This window comes from Oryctolagus cuniculus, chromosome 15 (assembly GCF_964237555.1).
Source record: "Oryctolagus cuniculus chromosome 15, mOryCun1.1, whole genome shotgun sequence".
Classification (NCBI taxonomy): Eukaryota; Metazoa; Chordata; class Mammalia; order Lagomorpha; family Leporidae; genus Oryctolagus; species Oryctolagus cuniculus.
This window is the reverse complement of record NC_091446.1, coordinates 19681649-19699415: the sequence shown is the minus strand read 5'-3', so window position 1 is coordinate 19699415 and position 17767 is coordinate 19681649. Positions and strand designations below refer to the sequence as shown.

The window sequence follows — 17767 nt, the reverse complement described above, 5'->3', positions numbered from 1 at the left end:
TTAAAATTAAAGCTGTCTAATTTTTATTGATTAGTTACTTGTGGAGAGAGGAGAATGCAGAACAGCAAGCACTTGCTGCCAAAAGAGAAGATCTTGAAAAGAAGCAACAACTTCTCAGAGCAGCAACAGGAAAGGTGAGAACGTTTTTGTTTATTTTCAGTTGACAGTGAGTCATTGAGTCAAATTGTTATCATACAAGAACTTACTAGCTGCAGGTCATTCATTAGTCCCAGGTAATATATGAGAGAGTAGAGTCCACATCACCAGTCCTGTAAATATGGAATGTGGGGGTTATATAAGCAGCCCTAACAACTTTTTTTTTTAAAGCAGTCTTAACTTCTGCTTATGCAATTAATGACTAATGGTAGCACTTTTGATTAGTAGATGAGCCCATTTTTAGTGCTGGTATCATTGAAAGGAACCCATAATAAAACTTTTTCCGTATGTAGTTGGCATGTTTCACAGAGGTGATGTGTTTGTTGGAGAGGTTGTTTTATTTCTGGTATTTCTTACCAGTGGGCATACCATTGGTAGTATTTTAATATTTTTCACTTATAACAATTTACAGGCCATTTTAAATGGAATCGACAGCATAAACAAAGTATTAGACCACTTCCGTAGAAAGGGAATAAATCAGCATGTTCAAAATGGCTATCATGGCATTGTGATGAATAACTTTGAATGTGAACCAGCTTTCTACACATGTGTGGAAGTCACTGCTGGGAACAGGTGAATTTTTTTGCTTGATACTCAGGGTTTTTGAAGAAAAGAAATAAGAATAACTTAAACAACTCTTTATAGTTTCAGTACAGTACATCTTTCATTGCTTTTTTATGTATCCTTTGTTCCTTGTGTAACTTTTAAAGATTTGTTTATTTATTTGAAAGGCAGAGTTATAGACAGAGGCAGAGAGAGAGAGAGAGAGAGAGAGAGGTCTTCCATCTGTAACAGCCTGAGCTGGGCTGTTCTGAAGCTAGGAGCCTGGAGCATCTTCTGGGTCTCCCATGCAGGTGCAGGGGTCCAAGGACTTGGGCCATCTTTTGCTGCTTCCCCAGGTGTATTAGCTGGGAGCTGGATTGGAAGTGGAACAGCTGGTACTGGAACCAGTGCCCACATGGGATGCTGGCACTGCAGGCAGTGGCTTTACCCACTATGTTGCAATGCCAGCCACTGCCCCCCCACCCTTACATAACTCTCTAAATAAAGAAGCAAATGCTGGCCAGCGCCGCGGCTCAATAGGCTAATCCTCTGCCTGTGGCACCGGCACCCCAGGTTCTAGTCCCGGTCGGGGCGCCAGATTCTGTCCCAGTTACTCCTCTTCCAGTCCAGCTCTCTGCTGTGGCCCGGGAGTGCAGTGGAGGATGGCCCAAGTCCTTGGGCCCTGCACCCGGGTAGGAGACCAGAAACACCTGGCTCTTGGCTTCAGATCAGCTCGGTGCGCCGGCTGCAGCAGCCATTGTGGGGTAAACCAACGGAAAAAGGAAGACCTTTCTCTCTGGCTCTCTCACTGTCCACTCTGCCTGTCCAAAAAAAAAAAAAAAAAAGCAAATGCTAAATATTTATTTTCTAATTACAGAAAACAGAACTGGGGTGGTTGTTTGGCATAGTGGTTTCTGTACTGCTTGGGTTGCCTGCATCCCTTATCAGAATGCCTGGATTCAAATCTCTGCTCTGCTTCCTATCCAGCTTTCTGCTAATGTACAGCCTGAAGGTATCAGGTGGTGGCTCAAGTAGTTGGGACCCTGCCACAAAACTGCATGGGAGGCCTGGCTTGAGTTCTGTCTCCTGGGTTCAGCCTGGCCCAGCTCTGGCTGTTGTAGGCATTTGAGAAGTGAACCAGTGAAAGAAAGATCTCTGTGTTTCTCTTCTGTCTGCCTTTCAGTGTGGAGAAGAAACTATAAATTACCTCATTTTGGGTTTTCTCTCTTCTCCCACTAGAATTTTTTAAGTAGGTTTTTTATCTCCATACCATTTGGGTTTCATTGTTTTTTGCTTCAGTGTTTAAAACACTCTGTAGTCTATAGTAAAGATGTGTCTTACTCTGTTTATTTGTAGGTTGTTTTATCACATTGTTGATTCAGATGAAGTCAGCACGAAGATTTTAATGGAGTTTAATAAAATGAATCTTCCTGGAGAGGTTACTTTTCTGCCTCTTAACAAGTTAGATGTTAGAGATACTGCCTATCCGGAAACCAATGTGAGTCAATTTGTGTTAAGATCTACATTTCATTAAGTTGCTGTTTGTCATATAGTCTGTTTAACACGTATTAGTGCCCAGGTGGTATACATTGGGATTTGCTGACTGATGAAACAAACATGCCTTTCTGCCCTTGAAGTTAGTGCTAGGTGGAATTGAAAAGGTAAACAAGGTCACAGCCAATACCTAAAGCAAATTTCAAATCTGTAAAGTGTTAAAATGCATAAGTACAGGATACTTTATAATATAACCAGGGGTGACAAAGTTAAGATTTTAAAATTCCCTGAGGAGCTGTCATTTGAAGTATTTTTCATGTTTTTTGGTAGGCTTTTAAAATTTTTAAATCTTATGGCCGGCGCCGCGGCTCACTAGGCTAATCCTCCGCCTTGCGGCGCCGGCACACCGGGTTCTAGTCCCGGTTGGGGCACCGGATTCTGTCCCGGTTGCCCCTCTTCCAGGCCAGCCCTCTGCTGTGGCCAGGGAGTGCAGTGGAGGATGGCCCAGGTGCTTGGGCCCTGCACCCCATGGGAGACCAGGAAAAGCACCTGGCTCCTGGCTCCTGCCATCGGATCAGCGCGGTGCGCCGGCCGCATCGCGCTGGCCGCGGCGGCCATTGGAGGGTGAACCAACGGCAAAAGGAAGACCTTTCTCTCTGTCTGTCTCTCTCACTGTCCACTCTGCCTGTCAAAAAATAAAATAAAATAAAAAATAAAATAAAATTTTTAAATCTTAGATTAACATGAAATAACATGTACTGAATATACTCCTAAAAGAGCTTATAAATTAAAAGTGGTTAGCAAGATTATACACTCTGAAAGCATGTTGCTTTTGGTATTAGCCAGTGCATTTTATATGGATTAAAATATTCTTTGGACACTTTTTTCATTCTTCAGATGCTATTCTTGAAAAATGTAATTGCTTTGAGATATCTGACTTCATAATGGTGGTAGTAATTTCATCTTCTTAAGGCTGAAACCCTGTGCGAATGATCTGCAATTTAAGTGGAACATTGAGAAGCTTACAAGCTATACAGGGTACAGCATTTTTTGCTTTCAAATCTGTAAATTATATTTGAAATGTTGGGAAGGAAAATTGTTTCACAAACATGATAGTGCCATTAATGCAAGTCACATAAGAATGCCTGTAATGTGGTTCCATTTACAAAAACAAAAATGGAAGTGATTAAACCAAAGACACTGCCTGTGGCAGGTAATCTCTGTGATTATGAAAGGGACACACTCATGGCTTCTCTGATGTCCTCAGTGTTCAGTTTATTGTGCTGTGTAGTGGTTGTGTTGATGTTTTTATTAGCTTACAGTTAACATTTAGTGCATATATGTATTTCACAATTTTATAATTATCAGAAATCCTGTTCTGATTGTTAGAAGAGTAGGAACAATGAAAATAAATTTATCTGAAAGAATATTTTCTGAATATCTATTTCAGGTATAATATATAAAATTAAAATATTTTGAAGAAGTACTGTTAGGTTACACTTCACCCTTCTGTGTGAAAGATAATACCCTAAGTGTTTTGCATATTAAAAAATACTTAAGGCCACCATTGTGGCACAGCAGATTAAGCTGCCACCTGCATCCTATTTGAGTGCTATTTGTAGTCCCCACTGCTCAGCTTCCAATCCACCTCCCTGCTGTTGTACCTTGGAAAGCAGCAAAACATGGCTCAAGTCCTTAGACACCTGCCAACCACCTGGGAGATCCAGATGAAGTTCCAGGATCCTAGTTTTGGCCTGGCCAGCCCTGGACATTGCAACCATTTAGGGAGTGAACCAGCAGATGGAAGGTCTCTCCCCTTCTCTGTAACTCTGCCTGTCAAATAAATAAATCATATTCATATACATACACACACACATACATACTTAGGAGAGGCAGAAAGAGACAGACTGTTCCCTTCCACTGGTTCACTCATCAGATGCCCACAATGTCCCAGCCTGAGCCAGGGCCTGGAGCTAGGAGCTAAATCCAGGTCTCCTGCATGGGTGGCAGGAACCTAATTACTCAAGCCATCACCTGCTGCTCTCTGAGGTCTACATCAACAGGAAGCTGGAGTCAGGAGCCAGAGCTGGGAATCGAACTCAGGTAATTCATTATGTGATGTGGTTGTCCTAACTTCTAGGCCAACCATTTGTCCCCTGCGTACATAAACTTACGTAGCTTTCACAACTTTATAAGAAGGGACTATTTTTGGCACAGTTTTGTGATAAAGGAACATTGAAAATTGAGCAACTTTTCTGGAGCACATATGTGTCATGGAACCAGGATCTGGATTTGGGCAGTCTGGCTTCCTAGCCACTATGCTGTTTAGCACTGGACTGTGCTATTGAAAATTTTAGAGTACATGAGCCAAATTTTCAGGATATTTCAGCAGAAAGATTGTCCTAACTTCTTCAGTATGAAAACCAGTAGTTCTGAAATGCAGATGCATTTTTGTTTGTTTTTCGTAAAGATAAGACTCATAATTCTCTGAACAGTTTCTAATTAACTATGTTGTGATTGCCTTTGCTGCAAAATATTCATTTTTAGGATGCTATTCCTATGATCAGTAAACTGAGGTACAATCCCAGATTTGATAAGGCTTTCAAACATGTGTTTGGAAAGACTCTCATTTGTCGGAGCATGGAAGTTTCAACCCAGCTAGCCCGTGCTTTCACTATGGACTGCATAACCTTGGAAGGTTTGTGATACTAATTCTTATATTTGGACAGTTAAATTCTAATGAATCATTTAACACAACATTAAGTTGTGTAGGAATATATCATTTGAGCTGTATACACACCTGATGAGTATATCTTACATAGTAATTCAGAATCATAGTCTTTTAAGAGTATTTGAAAATCCATATCCAGTTACTTCACCAGAATAGTGGATTGGATCCAGAAAAGCTGGATTGGAAGAGGAGCAGCCAGGACACGAACTGGTGCCCATATGGGATGCCGGTGCTGCAGGTGGAGGCTTAGCCAACTACACCACAGCACTGGCCCCCTCAAAATTTTTAAATGCATAAAATAAAATGCTTTAGGTCACAAAGGAAACTGTATTGGTATAGTTACCACAGTGTTTCTTAATTATGGAATAGTGACTTTAATTTAGTCAAAACGAAGATTTAGCAGTGAGTGTAGCAAATTGCCATATTTTTGAAATACTGATACATATAAATAATCTCTTAAGATCTGTGACAGCCGGTGCCGGGGCTCACTAGGCTAATCCTGCGCCTTGTGGCACCGGCACACCGGGTTCTAGTCCCAGTCGGGGCGCCGGATTCCGTCCCGGTTGCCCCTCTTCCAGGCCAGCTCTCTGCTGTGGCCAGGGAGTGCAGTGGAGGATGGCCCAAGTGCTTGGGCCCTGCACCTCATCCCCATGGGAGACCAGGATAAGTACCTGGCTCCTGTCATTGGATCAGCGCGGTGCACTGGCCGCAGCGCGCCAGCCACGGTGGCTATTGGAGGGTGAACCAAACTCTCTCTCTCACTGTCCACCCTGCCTGTCAAAAAAAAAAAAAAAAAAAAAAGAAGAAGCCCTGGTATTATAGGTTCACCTGCTCTTATTTTTTTTTTTTTCTTGTTTTTAATTTATTTATTAAAGACGGAAGGTAACCTTCCCTTTAGGCTGTACATATTTACATGTTGTTGACCCATCTGGAGAATAAATTGTAAGCATCAAGACCCTTTATCTTTAAAGCGTAAACATGTATCTCCTTAGGAATAAAGATATTTTCCTGTGTAATCATAATATCATTATTATACCCAAGAAATTGAACATTAATATAATATCTAAAAGTGTCTGCATTCAAATTTTCTCAATAGTGCTAAAATTTTCTTATCCAACATCCAGTCAGTGATGTGTGTAGTGTCTTCTGTTTAGACTCTTTAATTATATAATTATATGGGTACTTCAAAAAGTTCATGAGAAAATGAAATTAAAAGAAGTTTTTGTTCAGCCAGCGCTGCGGCTCACTTGGCTAATCCTCCGCCTACAGCGCCGGCACCTGGATTCTAGTCCCGGTTGGGGAACCGGATTCTGTCCTGGTTGCTCCTCTTGCAGTCCACCTCTCTGCTGTGGCCCAGGAAAGCAGTGGAGGATGGCCCAGGACCTTGGGCCCTGCACCCGCATGGGAGACCAGGACGAAGCATCTGGCTCCTGGCTTTGGATTGGCGCAGCGTGTCGGCCGTAGCGGCCGTTTGGGGGGTGAACCAATGGAAGGAAGACCTTTCTCTTTGTCTCTCTCTCTCACTGTCTAACTGCCTGTCAAAGAAAAAAAAAAAAGTTTTTGTTCTAGAAAATTTTGAAATCCATGCAATTTTTTCATGTAAGTATTTTTCATGAACTTTTGGAGGACCTCATTTATAGGACCATAACACCTCTCTTTCTTTCTTGTGCTCTTCCCATAAAATACCTGGTTTCCTGGATTTGTCTTGTTACTTCAGCATTGCTAGGGTCAGGTTAAATATTCTTAGCATGAGTATTATATAAGTGATGTGTACCTCATCAAATCATGATGTCTGCTACTGTTAGTGATATTATTAGCAGATATCTCAGTATAAATATGATTTCCCCTTCGCTATTAAGTGGTATATGAGATTATCCCTTTAGGCCATGTTAAATCAGGGGCTTGTATTACGCAGCATGTCAAGCTGCCACAGACATGCCATTATCCCATATTGGAGTGCTGGTTCGTGTTCTGGTACAAGGCTTCTGACTCAACTTTCTGCTAACATTCCTAGAAGGCAGCAGAAGATGGCCCAAGTCCTTGGGCCCTTGCATACCCATGTGAGAGACAGGATTCGGTTCCTGGCTGCCAGTGTTAGCTAGACCTTGTTGTTGTGGCCATTTGGGGGAATGAACTAGCAAGTAGAGGATCTCTCCCCCTTTCTCTGTCACTCTGCCTTTCAAATACTTTTTTTTTTAAAGTGTGTCTTTTTGTAACCCAGAGACTCTTTAAAATAGTATTTATTTGAGAGAAAAGAAAGTCCTTACCCTTCGTTCATTCCTCAAATGCCTACAGTGGCCCCAGGCTGGGCCACGGACTTATGCCAGGAGCCTGAAATTCAATCCAGGTGGCAGGAACCAAGACATCACTGCTTCCTCCCAAGATCTGCATTAGCAGAACTCTGGAGTTGGGGCTGGAATTGAATATCAAAAACCTATGCACTCCAATCTGAGTTCTGCAGATTAACACCTGCCTCCCAGTGCCTGTTTTTTACCAACAGTTTTAAATGTCCTTTGTTGACCTTTGCCTGGATCGTCAATTACCCTAGGGGTTTCTAAGATGAGTATTCTGTCTTCGCCTCTACATTTATTAATTTTTATTCATCTGTAGAGAATAGCCTTTTCACATTTGTGTCCCTGTGATTCATGGATTCATGTTTATTAAATGTGTTAGTACATTGCCATTACTTTTATACTCAGTATTCCCCAAATACTGCCAGTAGGAATTCAAGCTACTGACTTGTCCTTATTAATCTTAAACACTTGCTTTCTGGCCAATGTTTGGGCTATTCTGAAAGGTACATTTTTCTTAAGACTTAAAATTTCAGCACTGGAAAGGAAAATTTCTTCAGAGCAACTTGAATTCTTTTCCTTTTAAATTTTATGATGTCGTAACTAAGCCTTCAGATGAGTTTTTTTGGTTATATATCAGTTTCTCATTGAATAAAGAAACATATAGAGTTACTGTTTTTCCTACATGTTGTTTATAGGTGACCAAGTCAGTCATCGGGGTGCTCTAACTGGAGGTTATTATGACACAAGAAAGTCTCGACTTGAATTACAGAAAGATGTTAGAAAAGCAGAAGAGGAACTAGGTGAGCTTGAAGCAAAGCTCAATGAAAACCTGCGCAGAAATATTGAAAATATCTTTTTGTTTTGTGCTTGATGGTTGCTGTGGAGAAAGAACATTTTGGTTGCAGTATATAATCTTTTGCTTATTTACAGTGGGGCAAATTTAATATATTTCACTTTGGCCTTTATTTAATAGGATTGCTTATGTTTGTTTATTTAACTTCTAAAGAGTAAGGGGGAAAAAACTAAGAATTCTTAATGTTGACCCTTTACTTAACTGTTAAATAGTTAATACCATTGCATCTTCTTTAGGGAGAAAAAAGCCTAACAGACTCAGAATTTAAGGTTATCAGAGAACAGAAACTGAGAGGCCTGGTCAATGAATTGTAAAAGGGAAAATTGAATAGTGTTTTAAGGAGGAGGGTAAAAGACATCAGTAATGCCACATGTTGCATAGAAGTCAGGTATACTGGAATTAGTGTCCATTACAATTGAAACATGTCCATGTATCCTTAGATGATTCAGTGCAGATTTAGTGTTAACAGAGAAAATGACTGTCAAATAACTGAATAACTGTAGTTAAAATTTGTTTTCTTTCAGGTAAAAATGATGTTACATGAAGATTGACTTGTTCAGCTCACAACTGACACAGTTGTACAGTTGTGAGCAGAAAAAGAAATATTTGAAAGGCAGAGTGACAGAAAAAGATTTCATCTGCTGGATCACTACCCAAATGCTCATCACAGCATCAGGGGCTGAGCCAGGTTGGAGCCAAGAGCTCAAAACTGCATCTGGGTCTCTCTTGTGGGTGGCAGATACCCAACAACTTGAGCCATCTGCTTCCTTCCTAAGCACATTAACAAGAAGCCGGATCTGAAGACTTAGGAGCTGGGACTTGAGCCAGCAGTCCAATGTGGGCTGTAGGTTTTCCAAGCAGTGTCTTAACCTACTGCGCTGTGATGCCTTGCCTCTACATTTTCTTAAAATCACAAGATGTTTTGGTATCAGACAGAAGTACTTGATGTGTGCTTATCATTTTGTCAGACAGTATTACAAATACAAACTCTTGAGCATTGAGAATAAAGTTAATTTTTACTGCTTCAAGGACATTATTAAGTGAAACACAACTTTATAAAACTGTTAAGTTTATGGCTTCTGTGTTATCAGTGCAAGTAATGACAGAGGAAGAAATTATTAGCATCTTAGCTTTGACTTTTACATGGCTCCTCGCATCACTCTGAGAGAGCTCCTGAATTGGCAAAGAACATGAGAAAAGGGATGGGTGTTGTGGTGCAGTGAATTAAGCTGATGCTTAGAATGCCTGTGTCTCATGTTAATAGTGGCTGTTCAAGTCCAGGCTCATCTGTTTCTGATCCTAACACCCTGCTGATGTGCTTGAGAGGGAGGCAGATGATGTTCCAAGTGGTTGGGTCCCTGCCACTTAGATGGGAAACCCAGATAGTACTGGTACCTACTCAGGCCTGAACTGACTCTGGTTATTGTAGCTATTTAGGGAGTGAATCAGCAGATGGAAGATCTCATTTTTACTTGCTCTTTCTATCTGTCATTCTGCCTTTCAAATAATTTTTTAGTATGAAGAAATATAAGAAAAAGGAAGACTGCATTTGATAATTCAGCTAAACTGAATTATTCTTTCACGTTGGGCAAAGCCTACATAACTCCTTGAAGTAGTGATTTTATCATACTACATTACATATTAAATATTTGTTGGGTGAAAAGGTATTTTAAAATATGTGATACTGTTAGGTTTCACTGAGCTTCCTTTAGGAATTTTCAAGAACGTGTGTGTGTGTGTAGTTGCAAATGAAATAGTATATATGTTATTTTAAGATTTTGAGAGTGAAGTGACAGGCTAAAATGTTTTATAGTTGATACATTTAATAATTAGCATTTTTATGGTCTATGAATTTGAGGAAATAACCATTATCTAGGGTTAAAGAAAAGGGGGAGGGATAAATGTTTACAAGGTATTGTGTTTTTAAGAACTAATGAGAATTTAGAACTTATTGATGTATTTATAATCTGGAGAGAATTTTCCTTAGCCTTGTATATGGATTAATAATGAAATTGATCAGTTGATGAACCAAATGCAGCAGATAGAGACCCAGCAAAGGAAATTTAAAGCATCCAGAGATAGCATATTATCAGAAATGAAGATGCTGAAAGAGAAGAGGCAGCAGTCAGAGAAAACTTTTATGCCCAAGGTTCGTAAGTATGCCTTTTGTTAGAGATTTGGGTGGGTCATACAGTATATAGGTTATCCTTGAATTGAATTTTTTTCATTTTTGAGTTGACCCATTTGTCTGAATCTCTTCATCTATTCTGTACTAACAACATTGGGCACCCAGAGTCTTCTATTAGAGGCTGCATTTAAATTTTCCATCTTCATTGGATAGATAGGGAGTTTGAGCTGTAGCGTAATAGTACTATCTGATTGTCAGTATTTAATTTGTCAGTAATCACTTTTGCCCAGAAGTACTAAGGAGTTATTTGAATTCATTTGATTATATTTTGTCGAAAATATTAAAATGAATAGAAAGCAAACTCTTACTACAGGTGATACTTTATATTATTATCTCTTAAACTTAAAGCAGTTTTCACCAAAACTATTTATACACCAATAATAAAGAGTTAAATAAATAAGTGCCACAATAGTACCATCCCAATATTAACTGGCAACTTTTTGTTATGAATATGGATAAAAAGTTTTATGTAATGTAGCCATGGAACATGATCTGTTTTATGGTGCTTCTCCCACTACCATCCTGTAGTTTTGGCATCCTATTTTCCTTCTTTTTTTTCTTCTTCTTTTTTTTTTTTTATTTGAGAGGTAGAGTTACTGACAGGGAGAAAGATCTTTCATTTGTTGGTTCACTCCCCAAATGGTCATAACAGCCGGAGCTGAGCTGATTAGAAGTCAGGAGCCAGGAGCCTCCTCCGGGCTTTCCCTGCTGTTACAGGGGCCCAAACAGTTGGGCCATCTTCCCACTGTTGTCGCTGGCCATTAGCAGAGAGCTGAATTGGAAGAGGAGCAGCCGGGACTAGAACCAGTGCTAATACGGGATGCCGACACTGCAGCCGGAGGAATTAACCCACTGCGTCACAGCATCGGCCCCCATATTTTGCTTGTTACATAGTCTTAATTTCAATTTAGTGGGTGAGATAATCTTCAACATATAATGAATTGTTGCTTCCCAGTAAGCCCATCATAAATTGAAAATAAGGTGAGAAAAATATGGACTTAATACTAACTTAATGAACACCATAGCAACACTTAATATTGAGTTAATTTGATGTGATTACCTTAATATCAAATACATGCAGGTTGTTAGCTTATCAGTATTATAGTGCTATGGTAGTAGAGTGACTAATACTCTTATTAATTGGATTGTCTCATACAGCAACGTAGCTTACAAAGTTTGGAGGCAAGTTTGCATGCAATGGAGTCCACCAGAGAATCATTGAAAGCAGAACTGGGGACTGATTTGCTTTCTCAGCTTAGTCTGGAAGATCAGAAGAGAGTAGATGCGCTGAATGATGAAATTCGTCAACTTCAGCAGGCAAGTATACTTCACAGAAAAAAATTCAGTCCTAATTTGTTATGAAAAATGTCTTTCTTGCTAAATAGAAGAATGTGAAAGGAATATTGAAAAAATATATAAAAATGAGACTTAGACTCCTCATACCTGTAACAGTAAATAAGGCTTTAAGAATTTTTTTGTGCACTGCCTGTATATGTTAGGATTATATAAGAAATCTTCATTTTCTTCCATCTTAATGTACATTTATCATTAAGATTGAACTTGTTAGGTAAAACCACACATAAGTATGTTGATCTCATCATTTTCTACTTATTTAATAGTTTTGATTAAGCATTTTAATAGCATTTTATTTTTTTTAAAGATGTATTTATTTGAAAGAATTACAGAGAGAGAGGTCTTCCATCCATTGGTTCACTCCCCAAATGGCTGCAACGGCTGGAGCTGAGCCAATCAGGAGTCAGGAGCTTCCTGTGGTCTCTTATCTGGGCGCAGGGGCCCAGGGACTTGGACCATTCTTCGCTGCTTTTCCAGGCACATTTGCAGGGACCCGGATCTGCAGTGGAGCAGCCAGTACTTGAACTGGAACCTATATGGGATGCTTGTGCTGCAGACCAGGGCTTTAATGTGCTTCGCCACAGCTCCAGCTCCATAACATTTGATTTTTCTAGATATGAACAACATTGAGTCCAAAAATAGAGGAAGAAGGAAAAGAAAACCATTTTATGTGCATACTTCACAAAAAGAATCAGGCACAAAAATTTGAAAATCTGGATAAGAGAAAATGTGGGGCTTTTTTGGGAGGGAATAGAATATAAAACCCCATTTCAGTACTTTTGAGGACAAGTAATAGAAAAGACAATAGACTAACTGTGTTTCTGTGTGTGAAATGTGCATGCTTATTTAGACAACTAATTTCCCTTTCTAAATTCTAGGAAAATAGGCAGTTGCTAAATGAAAGAATTAAATTAGAAGGTATTATTACTCGAGTAGAGACTTACCTCAATGAGAATCTGAGAAAACGCTTGGACCAAGTAGAACAGGTACGTTGTTCCTTTTTAGGGGTTCCTTGATGATCGTAACCCATTTGAAAGTGGTTATATGAGAGACTGAAAGCATAGGCTTTGGGGACAGAAACATAACTGACTGACCTAAGGGACCTAGATTGGAGTTCTAGCACTGCCACCTAGTGTGCAGTTTTGGGCGATTCTCACTTATTATTTCTAAGCCAGTGTTTCTTATGTAAATAAAGTCTGCATTAGTGTTAGTACCTGTTTTGCATGGTCACTATCATGGCACATTCTAAGTGCTCAGTAAATGCTAATTAATAATATTTTCTCAGTAGTACTCAGATGCTGAGAAATTTTCTAGTATTAATCTTCCTACTCCATTGTATTCATGTATTTTTGATTTTGTTGGATTCAAATATAACAGCTGTAGAAACTGTTAGCAGACATACCATTTTGAAGTTAACAAAATTTGTTTCACTTGATTTAATGCTAATGTTCATAGGTCCTTTTGTGTTTAGGAACTTAATGAACTGAGAGAGACAGAAGGGGGTACTGTCCTTACAGCCACAACATCAGAACTTGAAGCCATCAATAAAAGAGTAAAAGATACCATGGCACGATCAGAAGGTGAATTTTTATGTAGTAAAAATGTTTTTGATTATTTACAGTTAGCCTTATTTGTTTTGTGAGATTGCTTTACTACAAAATGAAATACCTTAAGAGGCAAAAAGCATGTGCTAATAAGTTTTTGTGTCTTGTGTTATTTATAAACAATTTATGGTGAGTGGTGTTTAGGTTGATTATAAATAGTAACAAATAGTTACTTGTTTTATTGAGGTGTTTGTGACATTTTTATTAGAAACTATAAAGTAAAATATTATGGGAAAAAGATAAAAAGTGCTTTCATTAAGGTTCTTGTCACTTAGTTGCTGAGAAGAAAATCAATTTCTTAGTTTTTTATATAAACAAGTATTAAAATAATAAAAACTATATTGGAGTGACTGATTTACAAGCCCAATTTTGTCCTAAGTAGTTTATGTATTTTCACAGCAAAATTTAAACAAACACTGGAAAAAAACCTAACACCTATATAGTTTGGTAAACTTGGCCATTAAAATAAAATCTTTGCTCAAATAACATTTGGGCTTTAAAATAGATTTTATAGCCTAATTTTGTTTTTTCCCCACCTTAGATTTGGACAATTCCATTGATAAAACAGAAGCTGGAATTAAGGAGCTTCAGAAGAGTATGGAACGCTGGAAAAATATGGAAAAAGAACACATGGATGCTATAAATCATGACACTAAAGAACTGGAAAAGATGACAAATCGACAGGGCATGCTACTGAAGAAGAAAGAAGAGTGTATGAAGAAAATTCGAGAACTAGGATCATTACCCCAGGAAGCATTTGAAAAGTACCAGACACTGAGCCTCAAACAGGTAAATCTTACTGGCTTTAAATTTGAAGTCTCATTGCAAATCTCCCTGTATGTGAATTTATTTATACTTTTTTTTTTCTCCTTATAGTTGTTTCGAAAACTTGAGCAGTGCAACACAGAATTAAAGAAGTACAGCCATGTTAACAAAAAAGCTTTGGATCAGTTTGTAAACTTTTCTGAGCAGAAAGAAAAGTTAATAAAGCGACAAGAAGAGTTGGATAGGGGGTACAAATCAATCATGGAACTGATGAATGTACTTGAACTTCGAAAATACGAAGCTATTCAGTTAACTTTCAAGCAGGTGTGTTTCTGCTTACAGTTAAAATGCACAGGCACACAGAGCCAAGACTCAGCTGTTACTCAATTTGTAAAGCTTCCCACCCACTGACACAGAGAATAGACCCAACACAGGCTCTTGAAAGGATCCAATATTTCATTTCTGTTTTTAAGATTAAAAAACACTTCTGATTGCTTTAAAATAATTGTTTTAAGCAAAATTTATATTTCAGCTGACAGGGTTTTGTTTTGTTTTGTTTTTAAGGTATCCAAGAACTTTAGTGAAGTATTCCAGAAGTTAGTGCCTGGAGGCAAAGCTACTTTGGTGATGAAGAAAGGAGACGTGGAAGGCAGTCAGTCTCAGGATGAAGGAGAAGGGAGTGGTGAAAGTGAGAGGGGTTCTGGGTCACAAAGCAGTGTCCCATCAGTTGATCAGTTCACTGGTGTTGGAATCAGGGTAAAGTACCTTTACTTTCTGTTTTCTTTAGAATATCACCGTGGCAGAATTCGGTGGATCTTTTGCAAATTAAATTGGCACACTGTAGGCGACTTAAGAGATAATAGTGATTTTTTTTCTCTAAGATACAAATGCATAACACGTTTTTTTTAGGTGTCATTTACAGGAAAACAAGGTGAAATGAGAGAAATGCAGCAGCTTTCAGGTGGACAGAAATCCCTGGTAGCCCTTGCTCTGATTTTTGCCATCCAGAAATGTGACCCAGCTCCTTTTTACTTGTTTGATGAGATCGACCAGGCTCTGGATGCTCAGCACAGAAAGGCTGTGTCAGGTACAATGTGGGTTTTGTAGTTAGTCCTGAAAAGATGATAGTTCACCTGTTGTCTGGGAATATAGTGAGTAAATAATTTCTCTTTTAGTAGTATTTAATAGTATTTGTTAAATAGTTTAACAAAGTTTAGTTTTGTATGAGAAATAGGTGTAATTCTGTTTTTTTGTTTTTGTTTTTGTTTTTGTTTTAAGATTTATTTATTTATTTGAAAGAGTTACACAGAGAGAGGAGAGGCAGAGAGAGAGAGAGAGAGAGGTCTTCCATTTGATGATTCACTCCCCAGTTGGTCCCAACGGCCAGAGCTGTGCTGATCCGGAGCCAGGAGCTTCTTCCGGGTCTCCCACGTAGGTGCAGGCGCCCAAGGGCTTGGGCCATTTTCTACTGCTTTCGCAGGCCATAGCAGAGAGCTGGGTTGGAAGTGGAGCAATGGGTCTTGAACCGGTGCCCATATGGGATGCCAGCGCTTTAGGCCAGGGTGTTAACCTGCTGCGCCACAGCGCTGGCCCCAACGTAATTCTTTAAATCAGTAAAAACTGGGGCCAGCGCTGTGGTGTAGTGGGTAGGGCCACCGCCTGCAGTGAAGGCATCCCATATGGGTACCAGTTTGAGTCTCGGCTGCTCCACTTCTGATCCAGCTCTCTGCTATAGCCTAGGAAAGCAGTAGAGGATGGCCCAAGTCCTTGGGCCCCTGCACCTGTGTTGGAGACCCAGAGGAAGCTCCTGGCTCCTGGCTTCAGATCGGTGCAGCTCTGGCCATTGCAGCCAATTGGGGAGTGAACCATTGGATGGAAGACCCCTCCCTCCCTCCCTCCCTCTCCTTCCTTTTCTGTGTAACTCTTTCAAATAAATAAATAAATATTAAAAAAAGATCTTTTAAATCAGTAAAAACCCTGATCCAGTTAAATTTATGTACAAAAGTCACTTTTTCAAAAATTTAATTTTTGTTTATTTCTTGAGAGAGGACTCTGTTGGTGGGTTCCCATATGCCCACAATGACCAGGGCTGGGTCTGGGCCAGAACCAGGAATGGGAATGCAGTCCAGGTCTCCTACATGGGTGGCAAGAACCCAGTTAGCTCAGCCATCACCACTGCTTCCCAGGTGGGAAGCTGGAGTTAGAAGCCAGAGCTGGGAATCAAACCTAGGCACTCTGATGTGAGACCCAGGGCGTAAGTGCTAGGCTAAATGCCCACTACCCACCCAAGAGTCTCTGTTTTCCTTGATGTTAGAATAGTACAAAAATAGTGTTGATTCTGTATAGAATCAGTTAGTTCCAAAAGTCTTTGATTAAGTGGGTAGCATAGGGAAGATTCTTTTTTCTTCATTGTGTGAGGGGACTTAACATTGCTCTGGTATCTCCAATGCTGTTAAAAGTTTCTTTTTCTTTATATTAAATAAAACTTTATATTCTATAACTTTAAGATGGTGGAGTTAAAAGATTTCTATATAATTTAAGAAAGCAGGTTGGTGGTTTTTATACATGAGTATTTGAAAAATAAATCACAAGCTATTTAAAACAGTTTTGAATTCTAGGTAAAAATAAAAATAGATGCTTTTTAAATGTTTAGACTTGTCTCCAAAAAGGAACTTACTAAATTATTCCTTTTCACAGATATGATTATGGAACTTGCTGTACATGCTCAGTTTATTACAACTACTTTTAGGCCTGAACTGCTTGAATCAGCTGACAAATTCTATGGTGTAAAGTTCAGAAATAAGGTAACTTTATTTTACATGGAATTTAAGTTTGTATATATTATGATTGTTGAATTTTGGCTTTATGTTATTTAAACACTGAAAGAGGACTTAGAAAGTCATTGGTTATCTGAATCTTTATTTATGAAGAAAAAACCTACTTCATATACCTGTGAATTTACCTATTTTTTTGTAGTATTCCTTGCATTGATTTTTATTTTCAGTGATATTAAGAGATTGTAGCTTTCTGATCTAGCCAGTATTTCTTTAATGAATAGTTTAACAATTGAATACATTTGTTTTTAATTTGATTAGACTTGGTGTCTTCCAGCACAGGTTCTTTGATGAAATAGCAAAGTAATATAAACTGAACAAAAAGGTGTAGGTATTTAACTATTTCTTCAGAGCATTAAAATGCAAAACAGTTTTTAAATTAAAAAAAATTTTTTTTAAGGATTTATTTATTTATTTGAAAGGCAGAGTTACAGAGAACCAGAGGCAGAGAAGAAGTCTTCCATCCACTGGTTCACTTCCCAAATCACCGCAATAGCCAGAGCTGGGCTGATCCAAAGCCAGGAGCCAGGAGCCTCCTCTGGGTCTCCCATGTGGATGCAGGGGCTCAAGCCCTTGGGCCATCTTCCACTGCTTTCCCAGGCCAAAGCAGAGAGCTGAATCGGAAGTGGAGCAGCTGGGACTCAAACTGGTGCCCATATGTGATGCCAGCACTTCAGGCAGTGGCTTTACCCACTGTGCCCTAGCGCTGGCCTCTAAAAAGAATGTTTTTAATTTGAGAGAGACAAAGCCCCCATCTGCTGGTTCAGCTCCCAAATGCCTGCATTGGTGGGATCTAGGAGCTGGGAACTCAATCCAGGTCTTCCACGTGGGTGGCAGAAATCCAGTCACCATTGCTTTCCATGGTTTGCGCTGCAAGGAGGCTTGAGTCAGAAGCCAGAGAGGGTATCATGCCCAGGTATTCTACTATAGGACACAGATTTCTTAACTACTA

General features: G+C 39.3%; 1 protein-coding gene across 1 annotated transcript in view; it reads left to right on the top strand.

Annotated features, from left to right (window-relative positions):
* The window catches only part of SMC3 (structural maintenance of chromosomes 3), a 47402-nt gene that overhangs the window by 29011 nt on the left and 624 nt on the right, over positions 1-17767 (top strand). Inside the window, exons 15-28 of the mRNA XM_002718739.5 lie at positions 35-134; positions 569-729; positions 2056-2197; positions 4741-4891; positions 7914-8066; positions 10069-10220; positions 11418-11576; positions 12491-12598; positions 13084-13192; positions 13758-14005; positions 14093-14305; positions 14546-14737; positions 14891-15068; positions 16679-16785. Of these exons, the coding sequence (XP_002718785.1) occupies positions 35-134; positions 569-729; positions 2056-2197; positions 4741-4891; positions 7914-8066; positions 10069-10220; positions 11418-11576; positions 12491-12598; positions 13084-13192; positions 13758-14005; positions 14093-14305; positions 14546-14737; positions 14891-15068; positions 16679-16785 (2173 nt within the window). The remainder of the gene's footprint in view (positions 1-34; positions 135-568; positions 730-2055; positions 2198-4740; positions 4892-7913; positions 8067-10068; positions 10221-11417; positions 11577-12490; positions 12599-13083; positions 13193-13757; positions 14006-14092; positions 14306-14545; positions 14738-14890; positions 15069-16678; positions 16786-17767) is intronic.